At 46.3% G+C, this 25,068-nt stretch overlaps 1 protein-coding gene across 1 annotated transcript in view; it reads right to left on the bottom strand.

Moving 5' to 3' along the window:
* The window catches only part of LOC311329050 (NLR family CARD domain-containing protein 3-like), a gene marked incomplete at its 5' end in the record, with an annotated part of 57,358 nt that overhangs the window by 16,460 nt on the left and 15,830 nt on the right, over positions 1-25,068 (bottom strand). Inside the window, 4 exons of the mRNA XM_084462937.1 lie at positions 8,897-8,907; positions 9,033-9,046; positions 11,135-11,166; positions 19,076-19,249. Of these exons, the coding sequence (XP_084319063.1) occupies positions 8,897-8,907; positions 9,033-9,046; positions 11,135-11,166; positions 19,076-19,249 (231 nt within the window). The remainder of the gene's footprint in view (positions 1-8,896; positions 8,908-9,032; positions 9,047-11,134; positions 11,167-19,075; positions 19,250-25,068) is intronic.

The raw sequence follows: 25,068 nt of genomic DNA, 5'->3' as shown, positions 1-25,068 counted from the left end.
TTCTTTTACAATCTTCGTCGGTGTTATGCCTGGTGATGCCATCGCGAATGTTATCTACTCAAAACTTCACCATGGGCAGCCTACAGTAAAAACATTACAACAACTGGTCTTCTTCCGGTCCAGACCGGATGATTATGCGATGCGTCATCGCGCTTCCGCTCTAGACCGGTGAAACACCGAGCGAGAAAGACCCCAGACTGTCTAGAGCTCGCGAGTCAATTTCCAAATATCAATAAATTTCACCTGCTATCCAAATATCTGTTTTTTGTCATTGACGGCATTTGTCCACATTTGAACCGTAGTCGACCGTACTGTCTACCGATAGAGGGCGCAAGAGCGCTGTAGCCCACTACTGTTTCCTCTTGGTTTGCACTCTGCCGGCCTCCGTGACGACACCACCAACACCATGGATGACCAACACACGACGAAAACAAACATGAGCGGCCAAAAACTCCCTCTCACTCTCAAAGGCCAGCATGTTTGGAAACATTTACATCTGCGAGAGCAGCTTCTCAACAATGAAGCACATCAAGTCAAAAGAGAGAAACAGGCTGACAGATGAAACTCTGTTCCAGCTCATGCAGATTGATGCACAAACATTGACATTGAGTCCATTGTACGTCAGCAGGAGGCCGCAAGTATCTCATTAACACAGAACTTTATACTGATTCACCTGTGGGTGAAGGTTAATGGCTTTTGAGATGAATGCATGCTTATTGGAAACACGTCATGGTATGAGATGGCAGAGTAAAAATGCACTATGAACATGAATATTAGTTGGTGCACTTAGTGTCAGCGTTAACATTTGTACATAATTTTTGAGACACCGTTGCACTGAAATAATGGTAGACTATACCACTCAGGAGTGGGAATGTTTTGTGCAGAGTTCATTAAATGAATAGAAGCATTAGCCTAGGTCCTACTAAATCCATTTATATATGAAAAATTGAAAGTCCATCCAATAAACTTTGATTACCGGCATATATTTAGTTATTTTCATTCATGTAGTAACTATAATTGGCTAATTGAGTGATGGGGTTACAATATCCCACTGGTGGAAATGCATGATTACAACCTGGCCCTCGGGTAGTGAGGATAAAACATGTGTCTCTCTATAATCAAAGTTGCCCATGCCTGCTCTAGGTTGTCCTCAGACGGTCCTCCATGCCTGCTCTAGGTTGTGCTCAGACGGTCCTCCATGCCTGCTCTAGGTTGTCCTCAGACGGTCCTCCATGCCTGCTCTAGGTTGTCCTCAGACGGTCCTCCATGCCTGCTCTAGGTTGTCCTCAGACGGTCCTCCATGCCTGCTCTAGGTTGTCCTCAGACGGTCCTCCATGCCTGCTCTAGGTTGTCCTCAGACGGTCCTCCATGCCTGCTCTAGGTTGTCCTCAGACGGTCCTCCATGCCTGCTCTAGGTTGTCCTCAGACGGTCCTCCATGCCTGCTCTAGGTTGTCCTCAGACGGTCCTCCATGCCTGCTCTAGGTTGTCCTCAGACGGTCCTCCATGTCCCAGAGCGTTCCAATGTGCTCCGTCTAGATCAGAGCGCTTCGTGTCTGACCTGTAGCTTGTCTATGTGTTCAAACACAAACTACCTTTGGGAGAGGTGGACAAGTAGACTACTCTTAATAAAGGCCTCATTTTAAGATGAATTAATTCAATGCCTTTTAAGACTTTAAGGATCCAATTTCCAATTTTTACAATTGTTAAGACAGTTTCGGTGCGTACAAAAGCATTACACATACATTTCATATCCTAGTTGCATTACATGTCTTTAACATCATACCTAGCAATTTAATATAGCATTTCTTTTTTCTTTTTTTTTTTTATATTTATAGTTTTTATTGTTTTGACAACAAAGACAGCTCGCAAGGTGACAACAATCTTTCAAACAAAGCACACAACGATCAGCGACACAAAACAAGCAACAAACCCACAAAACAACAACGACAACCACATGCTCACAATACACAATAAGCAATAAACAAAAACAGGACAGCTACATTGCAATGCACAAAGCATAAGACAACAAGAACAGACACCAAACCAACAACAACACAAAAGACAGCGATGAAAACAACGACAATCACAATGATCTAGAGGAGGGGGGGGGGCACAGTGCATCCGTTTCCTGATTGCTCTACCTATCCACACAGATCATCAGTCTGGGAATTAGTCCTATTTATAAGAGGGAGGATATTGGATTGTGTAGTGTTGAATACTGCTTATGTAGGGAAAAATACCTATGTTCTTGTGAATGTAGGAACAGCCTTAGTGTGTCCCAGAGCTCGCTAGTGTCCTGGTCTATGTCCCTGAGGATGGACGTGGCCTTTTCCATACTTAGAAGATGGAGGAAGTCCTCTAGCCACCTGTTTCTAGAGAAACAGCCTGGTTTTCTCACTTTCCAATTCATTAATATCAGCCGTTTGGCTGCGAGGCATGCAAGGACAATAATTTTTTGATGTTTGACGTTTTGTATGTATTGTTTGACAGACAGACAGACAGACAAGTGAAAGCATTACCTTCCTCCCCCACAGGAATGGCAGAGGTAAAAATGATGATAATTAACACTTTTCTAACTATATGAGCCATTATTACATTATGAGCTGTTATGAGCGGCCCCAGTAAGGCTCATAATGTAATTACATTAGTATTTAGTAATATTACACTATGAGCTCTTATTACATTATGCGCAAATCAGTTAGAACGTTATGAGCGCATGGTTTTATTACATTATGAGCTGAGTATTACATTATGAACTTTTGTTAGTTTATAATGTAATAAGTTATTACATTATGAGCCGTTATTAAATTATGAGCCTTTATTACATTATGAGTTGCTACACAATTACAAGGAGCTACAATTGTATTGTAAGATTTGTATTGTAATACAAATGTATTAATAGTAAGTGAGCTGTCATCTCTGCTGTAGAGAATGTGGAACCAGGTTATATTTACTCTGCAGACCTGGGTGTTATTGGTATGGATCTGCATAATGCTGTGTCATGCATATATTGTTGACACTGAGGACACTAAACTAACACAACTAACACCAACTAGAGAGACTAGCGTTGCACAGCCCAGATAGGAGAAGGTCAAAGGTGATGATGATGACAGCAGCAAGCCACGCACTCCAATTCCTGGCGTTTCATGTTAATCTGTTCGTTTTACTATGTCAAAGTATCTTGCAATCAAACCTGATCATTTACAGTTATGATCGGAGAGCGCTTTTTGACATCCGTGCCTCAATGGAGGAAAACCTCGTTTGGTGCGAGGATCAACAAACACAGGCGAACCACCTATTGCCTACCTTTGTTATTCCTTTCGGGCCCTGGAGTAACGTTAACTTTACTGACCGACGGATTCACCGGAGAGGTGAGGTAGACGGCGAGGACATCGTGCGGGTAGAGCGGTGAAACTTTCTCCAAAGACAATCCATCTGTCCCCTAGACCTGGACCAGGTCCATCTGATCTGTCCCCTAGACCTGGACCAGGTCCATCTGTCCCCCCGGTCCCATCCAGCCCCGAACCCAGCCTGCCGGCAAGAACACCTACCTCGTCTGCGAGGGAAGTTACGGTGAAAGTCGGGCTTCTCAATGCCAGATCGGTTAAGGAGAAAACATCCGTTCTGTCTGAGTTAATTTCCAAACAACAACTGTAATTCTTCGCAATCACGGAATCATGGCAAGTCCCTGGGGATTATTCTTCTCTCAATGAACTGTGCCCCGCTGGCTGGAGTTACCACAGCAACCCAAGACGCGGAAAGACTGGAGGGGGCGTGGCCTTCATGCACAAGGACAAATACAGCTGTTCTGTGTTGAACTGCCTCACATACTCCAGTTTTGAAGCTCTTCTGGTAAAAGTGGGCATGTCTGACCCCCTCCTGGTTCTGACCATCTACCGCCCAACGGACAGCAAGTCTTTCAAAGAGAGTAAGAATTTTACAACTCAATTCTCAGACCTCCTCAGTGAAATCATTCCCAGCCATGACAGAGTGCTGATCTTGGGAGACTTCAACATCCACGTTGATAATCCCACAAGGAGCTTTGAGGGTGAATTTATGGACCTGATAGACTCTTTTGGTCTCACCCAACATGTTTCCGTCCCAACCCATAAAAAAGGTCACACCTTAGATCTTGTCCTCTCTGTCAATCTCCCTGTCAGCAATGTGGAAACCATGCCAGCCCATACTGACTGTGACCATTATGCTGTGGTGTTTCAATCCTCTCTGTCTCAGCCCTCCACTAACATCCAATGTCCTGCACGCCTCTCACGGTTTATCAGCGCCCAGACACCTGCTAAGTTTTCCTCTGCTTTTGCTGCCGCCCAAAACACCAGGGCAGGTGAGGTGCTGTCATCAGACCCAGAGGAGCTAATGTCCGTGTTCAACTCCACCTGCCGTTCTGTTCTGGACTCTATTGCCCCTCTCAAGATGAAAGAGCCCAAACCCAAGGCTGTGGCTTGGCTAAATGAGACCACCAGAGCAGAGAGGAGAGCATGGAGACAGGCTGAGCGGAGGTGGAAGAAAGATGGCCTGCAGGTCTCTCTCGAAATACTGAGGGACAGAAAGAAGAGCTACCACAGGGTGGTTAAAGCAGAGAGAGCCAAGTACTTTGCTAGTCTAATTGCAAATGCTCCAAACTCCAGAATTTTATTCAGAACCATCAATTCTGTTGTTTGCCCTCCTACTACTGCTATCCAGGATGCATCCCCTACAAAGTGTGATGAGTTTCTGTCCTTTTTCTCAGAAAAGGTCGACAACATCAGAAGAAACATCCCACCCTCCACCCGGGACCTAGCTGTTACTCTGAGATGCTCATCCACCTTCTCCGTGTTCAGCTCCATCTCCCTCTCATCCCTCTCCAAGATGGCCGCCGCCTTGAGACCAGCCACGTCCCCTCATGACCCCGTCCCTGCCCCCCTCCTTAAGGAGGTTTTTGAGGCAGTTGGTCCTCACATCCTGTCCATCATCAACTGCTCCCTGGCCACAGGTATCGTTCCATCATGCCTAAAAGAAGCGGTGGTCCAGCCCCTTCTTAAGAAAGCCAGCCTAGATCCCACTATCCCCAGCAACTACAGACCCATCTCAAAATTACCATTTCTGTCAAAGCTGTTGGAAAAGGCCGTTCTCAGTCAGCTGCAGCCTTATCTCCAACACAACAACATACTGGAGAAATGTCAGTCCGGATTTAGGGCCGGCCACAGCACTGAGTCTGCCCTCTTGAAGGTGTTAAACGACCTACTCCTCATCGTTGACTCAGGGAAATGTGCTGCACTGGTTCTCCTGGATCTCAGTGCAGCATTTGATACTATAGATCACACCATCCTCCTCGACCGCCTCCAACAGGGGGTTGGCATCACCAACACAGCCCTGTCCTGGTTCAAGTCCTACCTCAACAACAGGACCTTTTCAGTGAATATAGCCAACCATTCATCCTGCCGTGTCAACCTCACCTGCGGGGTCCCTCAGGGCTCAATACTGGGTCCCATCCTTTTCTCAATCTACATGCTGTCCCTCAGCCAAGTCATTCATCGCCATAAGATTTCCTTCCATTGCTACGCAGACGATACTCAAATCTATCTTCCACTCAGGGCAGACGATCCCTCTGGGCTGGACCGTCTGAAGGACTGCTTGCGGGACATAAAGGAGTGGATGTCACAAAACTTCCTGCAGCTCAATGACACCAAGAGTGAAATCCTTCTGATCGGCAACTCCACCTCGATCAGTCAGATCAGAAATAATCTAGGATGTTTGTCCACACTTAAAAGATCCCACGTCAGAAAACTTGGGGTCATATTTGACACAGACCTCAAGTTTGACAAGCAAGTGAAATCTGTTGTGCAATCCTGTTTTTTCCAACTGCGCACAGTATCCAAAATCAAGTCCTTCCTCTCCTCCAGCGACCTACGGAGGGTCGTACTAATGCTCATCTTCTCCAGACTGGACTATTGTAATGCCCTCTATGCCAGGGTCACCGACAAGACCATCCACAGCATGCAGCTAGTCCAAAATGCCGCTGCCAGGCTGGTGACAGGCACTAAGATGAGGGAACACATTTCTCCTGTCCTCTCCTCCCTTCACTGGCTCCCTGTGAAGCGCAGAGTGAAATTCAAGATCCTCACGTATGTCTTCAAAGCCCTCAATGGTCTCGCCCCAGCTTACATCAAAGATCTCCTGGACCAACCTACCAGCTTCAGGCCTGGTCGCCGGCTCAGATCTGACAACCAGATGACCCTGAAGGTCCCACGGTCAAAACTTGTCACAAAGGGAGACCGTGCATTCTCTGTGATGGCACCTGGGCTATGGAACAAGCTTCCTCTGAACATCAAGTCCGCCACCACCCTGGACTCTTTTAGAGCACAGCTTAAAACTCACCTCTTTGTCACAGACGATCTATAATTTATGTCCTTGTCTTGTGTCTTAAATGTAGTTTCATTTTGTGTCTCTGCAGTCCCTTGTTTTTGTTTGTCTCTTTTTGTACCCGGGCTGCGCCCCGGGCTGATGTAACAGTTGGTTGGGGGGCGCATTATAAATAAAAATAACATAACATAACATAACATAACACTAGACTATTTGGTTAGTTTATGTGTATGGCATATTAACATTTGTTTATTGTTGCTGCTGGTATGGTACTGTAGGCCTACGTTGTAGATAGGCGCGGCATCATTGTTTTTCTCCTAGAGCGGCAGAAGTGCACGTGCCCGTCCTGGTCTAGACCCACGTTAGTTAGCCTGCAAGGCGAGGGGTCAGAGAGGCCAGTCCTTCTCTCCTACACACAGTGGCTGAGTACCTGGACTCCCCCTACACCAGGATTCTGTTCACAGACCTCATCTGCTTCTAATACGGTACACACACACACACTGCTGAGTCACCTTCATGAACTACAGGTCAACACAACACTGATCTAATGGATTGAAGAATTCCTTCATCACAGGCCTCAGTACGTAGCTGTAATAGTTCTAGATGGAGCATCTCCCCATCCTCTTCTGGGTACAGCATCATGGTAACAGAGAGGAGCCGACACTGATCAAGTATGCAGATGACATGACACTGGTGGCCCAGATAAGCAGACATGCCAACTGGTTAGGGGTGAGAAAGAGAGACGGAGGCCTGAGCAGAGAAAAACACACAGCTGCTGGGGGGGATGCAGGGATTTATTTATTATAAGCTACCAAATGATCATTTATTGGATGATTTTTAGAATGACCCTGGTGCTGGTCACAATCTAACAGAATTACAAGAGCAAGATAAAGTTCAAAGTACAAATTTAGTTCTGTGGCTCAGGAGGTAGAGCAGATCATCCAATGACCGTAGGGTCGGCGGTTCAAATCCCGGCTCCTCCTGTCCACATGTCGAAGTGTCCTTGCGCAATAACCCCAAATTGCTCCCAATGAGCAGGCTAGCATCTTGCAAGGCAGCTACTGCCATTGGTGTGTGGATGTGTGTATGAATGGTTTAATGAGGCCATTGTAAAGTGCTTTGGATATAAAGTGCTATATGAGTGCAGTCAATTTAATATTATTAACCCATTTAATGCAACGTAGGCTATCAAAGATACTGCTCACATTTACAAAGGAAATGAGCAAAAGGGCAGCAGCCCCACCAGTTACACAACTATTTGATGAGCTGAATTAGCTACTAGCATATATCCTACTCCTACCTGACGCAGTGGTAAGAATAAAACAGTTCACATACAGAGACGAGTCACATCTCCAATTGAATCCATTCCGCTTTCATTGCGTGAGAACAGCCAAGTCTCTGAAAATCCATAGCAGGTTTTGCTCGTTTCCCTGCTGCGGTTACCTTGCAGTGAGAGAAACACAGCAGACAAACAGCTGAGTGATCGCCCAAGAGTGGCAGGAAAAATAAATGTAATTTGAGAGATTAGAAAAGTGTGGGGATAAAGCCTATATTTTGAAATGTGAGGGGGATATGTTCCTGGCCTTTACGACTGCAGGTAGGCTACTTTTGGGGGTTTCAGTTGATCTTCTCTATGGAGGTTTGTGGCTGGCACGCACTTCCACACAGCACTGTGGCATCTTGGCTTTTTCCAAACAGCAGGTCCCAGACTGGGCTTGCGCTGAACTGTGACTAGTGAACTGAGTTTGAACTCAGTTTCGCTTGCTGCTTTTTAACTGACTGTCAATATCCGCGCATACAGATCCAAACATACATCCACAGTATCAGATTCTCACGCTCCACTGGCTCAATCCCAATGTCCACACTCACAGACTCACAGATTTATTATCTTTCTATGTAAGTCGCTTCAGGCTCTTGACCCCTTCCCCAAAATCTGATCTGCACGAATCACGTAGGTGACCTATTTTGGATTCAAAACAGCAAATTTCACCAAAAAGTGACAATTGTGCATGTCTGGATGAGGAAGGAGCAGTCACTGTCCACATACTCTGAGTATGTCAACACCCTGACCTCCCGGATGGAGGAGAGCTCCTTGGAGCTGAATGTCTCTGAGACTAAAGAAGTGTTCTGCAGGGGGAGCCTCATACCTGACGCCCCAAATGTTCTTCCTCTAGCCCCGAACCTTTTTAGTCCCCCCAAAATCAAAACGATAGGGAGAAAACAGACACCAAATACCCTCCTTAACATAGACAAATCACCCCCTTCAAATCAAGCAGGAAGATGAAGTTCGAGTCAACACACTCACAACAACAACCCCCCCCCCCCCACACACACACACACAGTAGCACAGAACGGCATCAGCTCACATCAAACATCAAACCCATCTGCCCCCACCGTACAAATTGCCACCCCCAGACCCCACACCCTCTCAAACTCAGCCACATTGTTATTGATCACAAAATAGGTGTATTCTACCCTAAGAAGCAGAGACCCTCCCCCTAACCACCTGGACTGGGTCCGTGGCCCCGCCCCTCTCACCTTATTCCTCCCTGTAATCCAAATGGACAACTTAGCTCACCCAAACACAACATTGAGCAAAACACACTTTGCCCTCCTCCTGCACGTGTACTGTGGGCCCAAAACAAACAGTTCCTTAGAAAACACAAACCCCAACCTCACACATGAGGGCTGTAACAGCACAAACAGAGGAACAAGACGTGCACAAACAGAAAACACATGAACCCCCGTCTCCACATCACCACAGTATGGGCCCCCCTCCCCCACCCCGGGGTCAAGCCCGGCCAGAAAGCGCTCGGTCATCAGGGCCCTGTGCACCACTCTCCACTGCAAGTCCCCTGTCCTTTTAGGGATGGGGGGCTTATACAGCACCCACCACCTGAACCTCACACTGCTCCCCCCACCTAGAACCCCCTGCCACTGGTGGAACCCAACCCCCTGCAAGGCCCCGACGTTCCTCGCCTTCACACATGCCTCATACAGAGCCCTCCCCCTCACCTGTCTGAGGTCACCAGGGTCATACAGAGCCCTCCCCCTCACCTGTCTGAGGTCACCAGGGTCATACAGAGCCCTCCCCCTCACCTGTCTGAGGTCACCAGGGTCATACAGAGCCCTCCCCCTCACCTGTCTGAGTTCACACACACACACACATTTAAATACACTGGCACTAAACACAAAACACCAGGTTAGAAATCTAGGTGTCATAGTCGACTCTGATCTGAACTTTGAATCTCATGTCAATAACATAACTAGCGTATCTTTCTATCATTTAAGAAACATGGCAAAAGTGCAATCCTTCCTTTCAAAGGCCGACACTGAAAGACTTATGCATGCATTTATAACCAGCAGACTGGACTATTGCAATGCCCTCTTTTGTGGCCTACCAAAGAAAACCATCAATCGTCTGCAAATTATACAAAACGCCGCGGCACGAGTCCTTACAAAATCCAGACGGAGGGCTCACATCACACCCGTCCTGAAGGCTCTGCATTGGCTACCCGTCAGCTTCAGAATAGACTTCAAGATTCTTCTACTGGTTTATAAATCACTCCACAACCGTGCTCCAAAATATATGACTGACATGCTTGTTAGATAAACACCAGCAAGATCCCTGCTGTATGGGTTATGTTCATGTTGTTATAGTGAATGTGAGCTTCTATGCTGCTGTATGGGTTATGTTCATGTTGTTATATTGAATGTGAGCTTCTATGCTGCTGTATGGGTTATGTTCATGTTGTTATATTGAATGTGAGCTTCTATGCTGCTGTATGGGTTATGTTCATGTTGTTATATTGAATGTGAGCTTCTATGCTGCTGTATGGGTTATGTTCATCAGAATGTATTCATTCTCATCATGATCTGTGTTTCAGGTGACCATCTCATGTGACACACAGGAGTCGATACGTTCAGTTACAACCACTGCTACTTCAGCAGGTTGACATTGTGGAGGTGGAGGACGTGAGCCTGTCTTCTGTGGTGTTCTGAGAGGTCCAACACCTGGGTGTCCCAAGTCAGTGATAGTTTCAGAGTAGTCAAAGCATACTAGAGAGAAGTTATGTCCTCTGTTTGAACCGTGCTGATGTTGTTGATTTAGTTCACACTAAAGAGTACATTTTGATTCCACTTACCAGTATTTGAGCAGTTTGTGGATTACTGTGCAATCTGTATGAGTGTGTGTATGTGCTTGTCTTTGGTGCATAGAGGCGAACCCAAATGGGCCCCCTAAATATATGCGGCCCCCCCAAAAACCTAAATGAACAGGTTCTCACTGCCTCGTAACTTCAGCCCCTGATGCTTTTCCCTCAACCCCTAATGATTTGGGATCCTAGCAGCGCCCCTGTTTTGTACCTAATCCACATTTGTATTTAGTCTTGATTGTGTCTTTGTTCCTTCAATAAAGGACCCACCCACCACCTACAGTCTGTATATGTCTGTATGTAAGCTTTGAGATGATAGTCACTATTTTGTCAACTCTACTGTATGTACTGTAGTCCAAAGATAATTTCTCAACTTGAATGTTGATGCTCAAAACATCCCTCTTCAAGTACAGAGATGTACAATTACTTAGACATTTAAATCCCATCATTTAACATTTGAATATGCTCAGGGATACAGACCTCAGTTTCTCCAGTTTGCAGTGTGGACTCCCCAGTCCAGCAGAGAGCAGCTTCACTCCTGAATCCTGCAGGTCATTGTTACTCAGGTCCAACTCTCTCAGGTGGGAGGAGTTTGAGCTGAGAGATGAGGCCAGCAGAGAACAGCATGTCCCTGTTAATCTGCATCCACTCAGGCTGAGGAGACAAGGACAAGTATTAGCAAACATTTTCACCAGTAATCAGTGCTTTGAGAAAGCGTGTTTTCATTGGCAAAACACATTTTCAGTCTAATAAAGTACAGAAACGGGTAACTTCACTCTTCACTTCAGTCTTCTGTGATAGTAGCTTTGCTTTCTGTATAATTTAACTGTGACAAAGATGACATTTATTCTACAAACAAACACTGCTACACTAGTGGTGAAAAGGAGGAATGTCAGCTATATTGTCTTGCTCTCTCAGACTGAATTATAAACAGACTGACTCATTCTGGAGCTAGGAGAGAGAGTGCTGCTGCATCTTATATGTTTTAGTCATGAGCAGGTTTTTCATTCTTCTAATGAATACTCAGCATCCATAGAAATGTATGTAAGGCCTTTCCTGATTGGCTGGACACTATGGACCTGAGTCAGCTTGGAGGGTGCTAAGGCTCTTTGGACAGGACATGGACAGTGCCTGAGCCTCTGATGTTGGAACTCACAAAACGCAGCGGCACCGTGGTGTCAGCACAGTGGCGGGATCCACCAACGTGTTTTCATGCAGTATTGCACACTAACCACCAGGAGGCATCGTTGATCAAGAAGCAACTAGTGGCAGCAGAGCGTGTGACAATACTGATGAGAGACTGGTAACTTTAGGCTGGAATGTAGCCTATTCAGCGAAACTATAACTAGCCTATATATAAACTATAATTACATTACATTTGAGATGCACAATGTATGTACATGTATAACAACTGAGAAAGCATCCTATAGTGATGTGAACTTGTGATTATAATGTGGAATGCAGAAGAGAGACTGATTGGTTGAATGATGAATTGAATGAATGAGCTGAGGGAGGCCTAGTGTGTCCATAGGAAAGAGACTCTACAAGCCACCATGCTGATGTGAGATACGGGATTTTGACAAAAATGTGAATTTATCCGTTTACTGAAAGACGAGCGATGTCAAGTGGGGAGCAAAAAAAGAGCGAGCCAACAGATTCACTAGGCCAGTGGTTATTGGAACAAAACTTCTTTTTTGAATGGGGTTATTCTATAGGCTATTAATTCTACATTAATCTCATAGCAGTGAGCACTGACATGACTGTTTAAATCAACAGCCTAACACTTCTATTAGCCCATCATTGTTGTCAATAGCGTAGCCTAATGGTCCTGTTCCCGTCTCCATGCCCCCACGCTAGTTTGGACCCACTATTCAAATCTCCCTCAAGACCTGTTAAAACAACCTGATGATAGAACAAACAGTACTGTTGATGGGGCCTAATCAACTCCAATGGGCAGTCTGCATTTGAATCGAGTTTATCCCCCAAACAGGGAGAAAGGCATCACCTTTATATATATAAACCTTAATTCATCAAGAAAGTATCAACAACTAACATATAACCACACACTGAGGTTTCACTCCTAGTTTACAATGAATGATGAAGTGAATGATCTGAGGTAAGCCTGTATGCTAAAGGCAAGAGACTCTACAAGCCACCATGCTGATGTGGGATACTGTATTTTGACACAAATGAGCTAGTGTGAATGTATCTGTTAATCAATAGGCTAGGCCTAAAAGACAACCACCGAGCACTTAAATGTCAATTTGACTGGACTCAATCGCTATTAGCCTTTATGACGAGTATACTCACTATCATTGTGATTATGAACACTTGGATTAACAATGGCCTATTATCATCGAGGGACCTCATTTCAATGTTGGCAAGCATACAAAGACATTAAATATACAATGAATAAATACTGTAGCACTATAATGCAGTAGTCTATGCTATGAATTTGATCAGAGCTGCTCTTAGTGGGACTGGCTCAGAAGAAATGCATTAAGCGTACAGTTTGACCAACATTTACTGGATGGCTGACCATAGTAGACAGTCAAATAACGTATTAAACAAGCTTAGACTAACGTTTAAGAAGTAGGCTACCCTACGAAAAGAAGGTATTACAGTATGTTATTTTATTGCCATGCAGGCATGGGTTCTATAACAATTCAACTAAATGTAGGCTACTTTGTTCCTATAGGAACGGGAAATAAGCAATACTTGAAAATGGAATACAAATGCACTTGTTTAAATTAATTCCAATATACTATATTCATGGTTTACAACCATTCGTCTCTTACCTGTACCTAGATAAATAAATAATAAGGTGAACAGTAGCCTAGTAATAATAGGCTATAATATAGTTATCCCAGCAGCGCAGATAGAGATTACAATTAGAACTTGGATGCAATATTACTTTAAAAGCAGAGAATGCGCACCAGACATGGAAGACAAACAGGGATGGAAATGTATTTGTTGATGACTGTTGGCGTTGGTTGAATCCTCCCCCCAGCTCATCAAGTGTATTTGAATATAAACAGCATTGGGAAGGGGGAAGGGCAGTCCAGTTCCTCCTGTGGCTGTCTAGCTCGCTAGCTACGGTCAAGCTGTAGGATAAATGCATTTCTTCTGAGCCAGTCCAGCTAAGCTCTGAGCAACTCTGACATGATCAAATTCATCACATTCCTGGATTAAACAGCTCCAGTAGAGATATTCTATTATAACCAGAGGGCATTACAATATCATTCAAAACTAGATCTATTGACTGCATGACCTGTTAGTCTCCGGCTACCCCCCCCTCGTCCGCTGTGTGCTCACGGAGTCTTGGTGCACGACCCTCTCTCTCTCCAAACTCATCGATTATGTTGAGTCGCTGCGCTCCCCATGCAGTCTGCCACATAATTAGGGGTAGGATCAGTAGGCTACATGTAGGCTACATCCTCTCCCCCTGTCTGTAAAGCATATTGTGTTGTCTTTGTATATGAAATGAGCTGTAATGATTTAAGTGATCTGACTAATAATCAGTTATTGCAGTGGTATTGAAGTAGGCAGAAACTTCACCTTTGTGTTGTTTTCCATATACTCAGTTTAGGCCACAGTAAACTCTGATAACCTTTTGCCTAGGCCATACACAGTCTGAGGGCAGAGAAGGTGAAGGAAGGTCCTCTGCTGACCAGTTCTTCTGTAAGAGTAAACAGCAGCTGCTAGAATTGGGTAATCAGACATCGGAGACATCTAGAATGTCCGGTCCCCTAGCAACGGGCTAATCTTGACCTGGCTGATCGACAAATGACTAGATCACTGTACCATTGCAGCCTATCACCATAATCTGAGATGTCACATGACGCCCCCCTGGTAGAGTGTATTTAAGAACCAGCGGGCTGCTTAGCCGAGGGCAGCTTAGCTTAGCTTCTTAGCCTCCTAGCCTTGTAACCTGTTAACATGCTAGCTTGCTAGCCCCTTAAGCCGCTCAACAGCTGTACCATAATACTGCATTCTTCACGCTACATTCTTCTCTAATTTCCTGGCTTCTACTTCCACTTCTCCTTCGACAACAACTCGATATTGTAACAATTGGCATAACAATGTAATAATTGTACTCAGCCTAGTTATTGTATCTGGGCTATTGTTTTGTAACACTATATGCTTATTGATTAATAAACCCACGTGATTCATGGCTTCAGGTAATCCAACTGTCTGTTAAGATCTGTATACATAGGATATACATCAGTATTCTGCTCGATTCCTTTATATGACCACAACGGACAGATGTTGAACCCAGAACAGTAAGGTTATTAGCAAACATTTTCATCAGCAATCAGTACATTAACAAAGTGTGTTTGCATTGGATAAACACATTGTCAGACTAATAAAGTCTAGAAAAGGGTAACTTCACTCCTGAGTCTTCTGTGATAGTAGCTTTGCTTTCTGTATAATTAACTGCTAACTGTGACAAAGATGACATTTATTCTACAAACAAACACTGCTACACTAGTGGTGAAAAGGAGGCATGTCAGCTGTATTGTCTTCCTCTCTCAGACTGAATTATAAACAGACTGACTCATTCTGGAGCTAGGAGAGAGAGGAGAGACAGAGAGAGGAGGAGCAGAGAGAAGAGAGAGAGAGAGAGGAGGAGCAGAGAAGAGGAGAGAGAGAGGAGGAATAGAGAGAAGAGGAGAGAGAGAAGAGGAGAGAGAGAGGAGGGACAGAGAGAAGAGGAGAGAGAGAAGAGGAGAGAGAGAGAGAGGAGGGACAGAGAGAAGAGGAGAGAGAGAGGAGGGACAGAGAGAAGAGGAGAGAGAGAAGAGGAACAGAGAGGAGAGGAGAGGAGAGAGAGAGGAGGGACAGAGAGAAGAGGAGAGAGAGAAGAGGAGAGAGAGAAGAGGAGGAACAGAGAGGAGAGAGAGAAGAGGAGGAACAGATAGAAGAGGAGAGAGAGAGAGGAGAGAGAGAGGAGGAACAGAGAGAAGAGGAGAGAGAGGAGGAACATAGACTTTGACTTTTGATGCTCTTTAATGAGACATCCTTACAAAACACTAAACATCCCCCCCCCCCCCCACACCCAGTAGCACAGAACGGCATCAGCTCACATCCAACATCAAACCCATCTGCCCCCACCGTACAAATTGCCACCCCCAGACCCCACACCCTCTCAAACTCAGCCACATTGTTATTGATCACAAAATAGGTGTATTCTACCCTAAGAAGCAGAGACCCTCCCCCTAACCACCTGGACTGGGTCCGTGGCCCCGCCCCTCTCACCTTATTCCTCCCTGTCATCCAAATGGACAACTTAGCTCACCCAAACACAACATTGAGCAAAACACACTTTGCCCTCCTCCTGCACGTGTACTGTGGGCCCAAAACAAACAGTTCCTTAGAAAACACAAACCCCAACCTCACACATGAGGGCTGTAACAGCACAAACAGAGGAACAAGACGTGCACAAACAGAAAACACATGAACCCCCGTCTCCACCTCACCACAGTATGGGCCCCCCTCCCCCACCCCGGGGTCAAGCCCGGCCAGAAAGCGCTCGGTCATCAGGGCCCTGTGCACCACTCTCCACTGCAAGTCCCCTGTCCTTTTAGGGATGGGGGGCTTATACAGCACCCGCCACCTGAACCTCACACTGCTCCCCCCACCTAGAACCCCCTGCCACTGGTGGAACCCAACCCCCTGCAAGGCCCCGACGTTCCTCGCCTTCACACATGCCTCATACAGAGCCCTCCCCCTCACCTGTCTGAGGTCACCAGGCTCCTCCCCCTCACCTGTCTGAGGTCACCAGGGTCATACAGAGCCCTCCCCCTCACCTGTCTGAGGTCACCAGGCTCCTCCCCCTCACCTGTCTGAGGTCACCAGGGTCATACAGAGCCCTCCCCCTCACCTGTCTGAGGTCACCAGGGTCATACAGAGCCCTCCCCCTCACCTGTCTGAGGTCACCAGGCTCCTCCCCCTCACCTGTCTGAGGTCACCAGGGTCATACAGAGCCCTCCCCCTCACCTGTCTGAGGTCACCAGGCTCCTCCCCCTCACCTGTCTGAGGTCACCAGGGTCATACAGAGCCCTCCCCCTCACCTGTCTGAGGTCACCAGGGTCATACAGAGCCCTCCCCCTCACCTGTCTGAGGTCACCAGGGTCATACAGAGCCCTCCCCCTCACCTGTCTGAGGTCACCAGGCTCCTCCCCCTCACCTGTCTGAGGTCACCAGGGTCATACAGAGCCCTCCCCCTCACCTGTCTGAGGTCACCAGGGTCATACAGAGCCCTCCCCCTCACCTGTCTGAGGTCACCAGGGTTATACAGAGCCCTCCCCCTCACCTGTCTGAGGTCACCAGGGTCATACAGAGACCTCCCCCTCACCTGTCTGAGGTCACCAGGGTCATACAGAGCCCTCCCCCTCACCTGTCTGAGGTCACCAGGGTTATACAGAGCCCTCCCCCTCACCTGTCTGAGGTCACCAGGCTCCTCCCCCTCACCTGTCTGAGGTCACCAGGGTCATACAGAGCCCTCCCCCTCACCTGTCTGAGGTCACCAGGGTCATACAGAGACCTCCCCCTCACCTGTCTGAGTTCACACACACACACACATTTAAATATACTGGCACTAAACACCAAACACCAGGTTAGAAATCTAGGTGTCATAGTCGACTCTGATCTGAACTTTGAATCTCATGTCAATAACATAACTAGCGTATTTTTCTATCATTTAAGAAACATGGCAAAAGTGCAATCCTTCCTTTCAAAGGCCGACACAAAGACTTATGCATGCATTTATAACCAGCAGACCAAAGAAAACCATCAATCGTCTGCAAATTATACAAAACGCCGCGGCACGAGTCCTTACAAAATCCAGACGGAGGGCTCACATCACACCCGTCCTGAAGGCTCTGCATTGGCTACCCGTCAGCTTCAGAATAGACTTCAACATTCTTCTACTGGTTTATAAATCACTCCACAACCGTGCTCCAAAACATATGTCTGACATGCTTATTAGATAAACACCAGCAAGATCCCTGCTGTATGGGTTATGTTCATGTTGTTATATTGAATGTGAGCTTCTATGCTGCTGTATGGGTTATGTTCATGTTGTTATATTGAATGTGAGCTGCTATGCTGCTGTATGGGTTATGTTCATGTTGTTATATTGAATGTGAGCTTCTATGCTGCTGTATGGGTTATGTTCATGTTGTTATATTGAATGTGAGCTTCTATGCTGCTGTATGGGTTATGTTCATGTTGTTATATTGAATGTGAGCTTCTATGCTGCTGTATGGGTTATGTTCATGTTGTTATAGTGAATGTGAGCTTCTATGCTGCTGTATGGGTTATGTTCATGTTGTTATATTGAATGTGAGCTTCTATGCTGCTGTATGGGTTATGTTCATGTTGTTATATTGAATGTGAGCTTCTATGCTGCTGTATGGGTTATGTTCATGTTGTTATATTGAATGTGAGCTTCTATGCTGCTGTATGGGTTGTGTTCATGTTGTTATATTGAATGTGAGCTTCTATGCTGCTGTATGGGTTATGTTCATGTTGTTATAGTGAATGTGAGCTTCTATGCTGCTGTATGGGTTATGTTCATGTTGTTATATTGAATGTGAGCTTCTATGCTGCTGTATGGGTTATGTTCATGTTGTTATATTGAATGTGAGCTTCTATGCTGCTGTATGGGTTATGTTCATGTTGTTATATTGAATGTGAGCTTCTATGCTGCTGTATGGGTTATGTTCATGTTGTTATATTGAATGTGAGCTTCTATGCTGCTGTATGGGTTATGTTCATCAGAATGTATTCATTCTCATCATGATCTGTGTTTCAGGTGACCATCTCATGTGACACACAGGAGTCGATACGTTCAGTTACAACCACTGCTACTTCAGCAGGTTGACATTGTGGAGGTGGAGGACGTGAGCCTGTCTTCTGTGGTGTTCTGAGAGGTCCAACACCTGGGTGTCCCAAGTCAGTGATAGCTTCAGAGTAGTCAAAGCATACTAGAGAGAAGTTATGTCCTCTGTTTGAACCGTGCTGATGTTGTTGATTTAGTTCACACTAAAGAGTACATTTTGATGCCACTTAACACTATTTTGAGCAGTTTGTGGATTACTGTGCAATCTGTATGAGTGTGTGTATGTGCTTGTCTTTGGTGCATAGAGGCGAACCCAAATGGGCCCCCTAAATATATGCGGCCCCCCAAAAATTTAAATGAACTGGTGTCACTGCCTCTAAACTTCAGCCCCTGATGCTTTTCCCTCAACCCCTAATGATTTGGGATCCTAGCAGCGCCCCTGTTTTGTACCTAATCCACATTTGTATTTAGTCTTGATTGTGTCTTTGTTCCTTCAATAAAGGACCCACCCACCACCTACAGTCTGTATATGTCTGTATGTAAGCTTTGAGATGATAGTCCCTATTTTGTCAACTCTACTGTATGTACTGTAGTCCAAAGATAATTTCTCAACTTGAATGTTGATGCTCAAAACATCCCTCTTCAAGGACAGAGATGTAATTACTTAGACATTTAAATCCCATCATTTAACATGTGAATATGCTCAGGGATACAGACCTCAGTTTCTCCAGTTTGCAGTGTGGACTCCCCAGTCCAGCAGAGAGCAGCTTCACTCCTGAATCCTGCAGGTCATTGTTACTCAGGTCCAACTCTCTCAGGTGGGAGGGGTTTGAGCTGAGAGATGAGGCCAGCAGAGAACAGCATGTCTCTGTTAATCTGCATCCACTCAGGCTGAGGAGACAAGGACAAGTATTAGCTTTTTAAATTAAACATTTTCACCAGTAATCAGTGCTTTGAGAAAGCGTGTTTTCATTGGCAAAACACATTTTCAGTCTAATAAAGTACAGAAACGGGTAACTTCACTCTTCACTTCAGTCTTCTGTGATAGTAGCTTTGCTTTCTGTATAATTTAACTGTGACAAAGATTACATTTATTCTACAAACAAACACTGCTACACTAGTGGTGAAAAGGAGGAATGTCAGCTATATTGTCTTGCTCTCTCAGACTGAATTATAAACAGACTGACTCATTCTGGAGCTAGGAGAGAGAGTGCTGCTGCATCTAATATGTTTTAGTCATGAGCAGGTTTTTCATTCCTCTAATGCAGGCATTCCCAAACTGTGAGGCGGGCCTCCCCCAGGGGGCCCCAGAGAAAGTCAGGGGAGGCGCGGAGGGATGGTTAGAAAAAAAAGAAGTAAAAATATGTTATTTATTTTTGAAATGTCTATGGTTTTTATGAATGAAACGTGATTTTAAAGGTCAGAAGATTGAAATAAATAATGGGAGAGATACTATAATATAATACTAAATTTGTGGATAGTGCAGAGAGAGCCTCCCCCCGCAGGCATGAATGTATTGTGCGAAAACGTCATAACGTTTACTAGCAGCAGGTGCCACCGAGCTAACTTAGCTGTGTAACGTTATGGGCTAGCTGACGCTGCCTTGCAAAATGGACACATTTGGGGGGTTGGGGGGGCGGGTGTGTCACTGTTTTCAGAGGGGAGGCCCACATTGATGGGAGTTTGGGAACCCATGCTCTAATGAATACTCAGCATCCAATCAGCGTCCTGATTGGCTGGACACTATGGACCTGAGTCAGCTTGGAGGGTGCTAAGGCTCTTTGGACAGGACATGGACATTTACCAACATGCTATAGCCTACTTAAGCAATTGACCACGAGAGGCAGTGGGTTACAGGGGATTTTACCACAGCTACGGGGCGTTGTTAGAAGTATAGCTGTGGTAAAATCCCCTGTAACCCACTGCCTCTCGTGGTCAATTGCTTTTCTTCAACGGTTACTACATATATATATTCACAAAAAACACTCAGTAGTAACATTCAATCATTTATTTACTGATCATTCTTATCATTTTAGGATTACAAAATCTTCGGCGATAGGCTATAGTTCTGAATTAAATGGTTGCCAGGCAACATAGGCTATCTCGCCTATTTGGGTTGGCCTTGTTCACATAAGACATAAGGCATAATTCGGTTGGTTCACGTTTATTTGAATATTTCCAGCCATGGTGCAGTTATTAAAACAGTTCTCCAGAGCACTCGTTTTTGCTGGTAGGGGTGTGGAAGTGTTGGAGTCGAACTAATGAGTGCGTTATTGTAATAGGATACAAAAAGGCGAGGTTGCTGCGAGTGGTTGCTACGCAAAGCATAGCCTACCGCTTGATTTTATCAATGGCCTCGTCAATGAGATTAACTAATTGTTATGCGGTCGCAGCCGTGGGTTACAGAGTATTTTACCACGGCTGCTAGCCAATCAGAATCAAGTATCCAAACTCTCTGTTGTATAATTACTACTTGATACTTCATCATGTAAACCTAGGCATGTTTTACACATTGTTTATTTGCACTCTTGTGTATTGGAATTTTGTGTATATTTTGTACCCAATTTACATTTGTATTTCATGTTGATTGTGTCTTTGTTCCTTCAATAAAGGACCCACCCACCACCTACAGTCTGTATATGTCTGTATGTAAGCTTTGAGATGATAGTCCCTATTTTGTCAACTCTACTGTATGTACTGTAGTCCAGTGACCTACAACATTCCTAGCCTTCAAACCAATAAGCCAACCTCAAGAGGAGAAGCTTCTCAAACGTTTAATTTGATAGCCTACAGTATACAGCATGTTATATTTTGATATGGGGGAAATGAACACAAACAGCTAAAAATACAGGTTTTAATCTCAATGTTGATGTACAGGCCTAGAGGATGACAGAACAGTCAGCTCTCAGCCCGCTGCATGCTGTAGGCTACATGGACCAATACAGAACATAGTCACTACTGATCACTTTTCAATCATGTGTAGGAGCCTACATGAAATGAATAGTGAAATTAAAGTCCTATGTTGCAAAAAAGGGCATTTTTAACTTGTGGCCATCCACAATGATATGAATCGATAACTGACGCAGCTTCTAGGTGATGTGTCCGTTGGTAGCATACGATTTAGAGAAATCAGGAGTAGGCTAGTTTGGGCTAGTTTGCTGCACCACGACAGAGGTGACTGCATTTGCACCTTTTCCAGAATAATAACGAGGAATGAGGGTAGGAAAAATACCTGTTTCCATGGCATTTGTGCTTTCAGAATAACTGATTCAGGTTCACACCTTATGGGCCTCTATACATAGATTACACTTGACCAGTATTTAGTCCTTGATCTTGAGGAGGGAGAAATAGTGTCGGTGTTTCCATGGCAGAGAGCTCCCGTTGTCAGAGCCATAGACAGAGCTGCCAGCCGTGTAGGCGAGGGATTGTTGATGCATTGTGCACGGGTACTTTCTAACGTGTTACTCCTCACTGGATGTATGTATGGTGCAATGTGAGGAGGTGGAAACATGCCAAGCGCTGAGTTAGCAGTTTTTAAAAGTTATAGGGGGGTCAGCTCCAGCTGGTTCTGACCAGTTAAAGACCGAAAATCTATTTTAGAAGATCAGAGAATAGATGGGAGTAAGAATGCCTCACTGACTTAAACTCATTACACATAACATATAGGGGAGACACACAGAGCTCAGTAAAGAGCATTCGTGCAGAGCGAGGTGCACGCGTGATCACACACAGCAACAGAGCAGCAGAGCACGGGAGAACATAAGAGCACTGAGAAACTACCACACAGCTCTCCCAGAGCACGGGTGAACATAAGAGCACTGAGAAACTACCACACAGCTCTCCCAGAGCACGGGTGAACACGAGAGCACTGAGAAACTACCACACAGCTCTCCCTGAGCACGGGAGAACACGAGAGCACTGAGAAACTACCACACAGCTCTCCCAGAGCACGGGAGAACACGAGAGCACTGAGAAACTACCACACAGCTCTCCCAGAGCACGGGAGAACACTAGAGCACTGAGAAACTACCACACAGCTCTCCCAGAGCACGGGAGAACACGAGAGCACTGAGAAACTACCACACAGCTCTCCCAGAGCACGGGAGAACACGAGAGCACTGAGAAACTACCACACAGCTCTCCCAGAGCACGGGAGAACACGAGAGCACTGAGAAACTACCACACAGCTCTCCCAGAGCACGGGAGAACACGAGAGCACTGAGAAACTACCACACAGCTCTCCCAGAGCACGGGAGAACACGAGAGCACTGAGAAACTACCACACAGCTCTCCCAGAGCACGGGAGAACACGAGAGCACTGAGAAACTACCACACAGCTCTCCCAGAGCACGGGAGAACACGAGAGCACTGAGAAACTACCACACAGCTCTCCCAGAGCACGGGAGAACACGAGAGCACTGAGAAACTACCACACAGCTCTCCCAGAGCACGGGAGAACACGAGAGCACTGAGAAACTACCACACAGCTCTCCCAGAGCACGGGAGAACACGAGAGCGCTGAGAAACTACCACACAGCTCTCCCAGAGCACGGGAGAACACGAGAGCACTGAGAAACTACCACACAGCTCTCCCAGAGCACGGGAGAACACGAGAGCACTGAGAAACTACCACACAGCTCTCCCAGAGCACGGGAGAACACAAGAGCACTGAGAAACTACCACACAGCTCTCCCAGAGCACGGGAGAACACGAGAGCACTGAGAAACTACCACACAGCTCTCCCAGAGCACGGGAGAACACGAGAGCACTGAGAAACTACCACACAGCTCTCCCAGAGCACGGGAGAACACGAGAGCACTGAGAAACTACCACACAGCTCTCCCAGAGCACGGGAGAACACGAGAGCACTGAGAAACTACCACACAGCTCTCCCAGAGCACGGGAGAACACGAGAGCACTGAGAAACTACCACACAGCTCTCCCAGAGCACGGGAGAACACGAGAGCACTGAGAAACTACCACACAGCTCTCCCAGAGCACGGGAGAACACGAGAGCACTGAGAAACTACCACACAGCTCTCCCAGAGCACGGGAGAACACGAGAGCACTGAGAAACTACCACACAGCTCTCCCAGAGCACGGGAGAACACGAGAGCACTGAGAAACTACCACACAGCTCTCCCAGAGCACGGGAGAACACGAGAGCACTGAGAAACTACCACACAGCTCTCCCAGAGCACGGGAGACCACGAGAGCACTGAGAAACTACCACACAGCTCTCCCAGAGCACGGGAGAACACGAGAGCACTGAGAAACTACCACACAGCTCTCCCAGAGCACGGGAGAACACGAGAGCACTGAGAAACTACCACACAGCTCTCCCAGAGCACGGGAGAACACGAGAGCACTGAGAAACTACCACACAGCTCTCCCAGAGCACGGGAGAACACGAGAGCACTGAGAAACTACCACACAGCTCTCCCAGAGCACGGGAGAACACGAGAGCACTGAGAAACTACCACACAGCTCTACTAGAGCACGGGAGAACACGAGAGCACTGAGAAACTACCACACAGCTCTCCCAGAGCACGGGAGAACACGAGAGCACTGAGAAACTACCACACAGCTCTCCCAGAGCACGGGAGAACACGAGAGCACTGAGAAACTACCACACAGCTCTCCCAGAGCACGGGAGAACACGAGAGCACTGAGAAACTACCACACAGCTCTCCCAGAGCACGGGAGAACACGAGAGCACTGAGAAACTACCACACAGCTCTCCCAGAGCACGGGAGAACACGAGAGCACTGAGAAACTACCACACAGCTCTCCCAGAGCACGGGAGAACACGAGAGCACTGAGAAACTACCACACAGCTCTCCCAGAGCACGGGAGAACACGAGAGCACTGAGAAACTACCACACAGCTCTCCCAGAGCACGGGAGAACACGAGAGCACTGAGAAACTACCACACAGCTCTCCCAGAGCACGGGAGAACACGAGAGCACTGAGAAACTACCACACAGCTCTCCCAGAGCACGGGAGAACACGAGAGCACTGAGAAACTACCACTCAGCTCTCCCAGAGCACGGGAGAACACGAGAGCACTGAGAAACTACCACACAGCTCTCCCAGAGCACGGGAGAACACGAGAGCACTGAGAAACTACCACACAGCTCTCCCAGATGCTGACACGGTGAAGTCCACATAGTGTCAGCTAACAAGATAAGCGCTGCTTTAGACAGGGAGTAAACATTTATATATACAGTAGGACCCCACTCATCCGAACTTCAGAGATCCGAACCTCCCGGTCTACCGGACAGGCTTCAAAAACTTCTTCTTTTTTTTTTTGAGCCTGCTATCTGGTTACTGGTGGGATTTTCATTACAGTACTGTAGGCCTACTTGCATTTAAATCTGTCATAATAAACATGTACTGTATCCTACTGTGAATAAAAACAGAACTGTATGTAGACCTACATGTTGCCTGTAGGCTGTAGCCTACTGTCATGTTTCATTTCTTTGCTCTAATGTCGAGCGCAAAACGCAAACGAGTCTGCTGCGCGAGAGCTGCATTCCTTGGTACCAGAAAGCGCGTCAGCAACCTGAAGCAGAGGAGCATCGAGTCATCTTCCCAGTTAATGGACTTCAGGAACACAGACGTGTTGTGGGCATGTAGATTAGCCTACTAGACCTACTGTATTTGTTAAATAATAGCCTACAGCCTAGGCCACGTTAGCCTACATCGGT

The sequence above is a fragment of the Borostomias antarcticus genome (genome assembly GCF_949987555.1).
Source record: "Borostomias antarcticus genome assembly, contig: scaffold_215, whole genome shotgun sequence".
Taxonomy (NCBI): domain Eukaryota; kingdom Metazoa; phylum Chordata; class Actinopteri; order Stomiiformes; family Stomiidae; genus Borostomias; species Borostomias antarcticus.
This window is presented reverse-complemented; position numbering and strand designations above follow the sequence as displayed.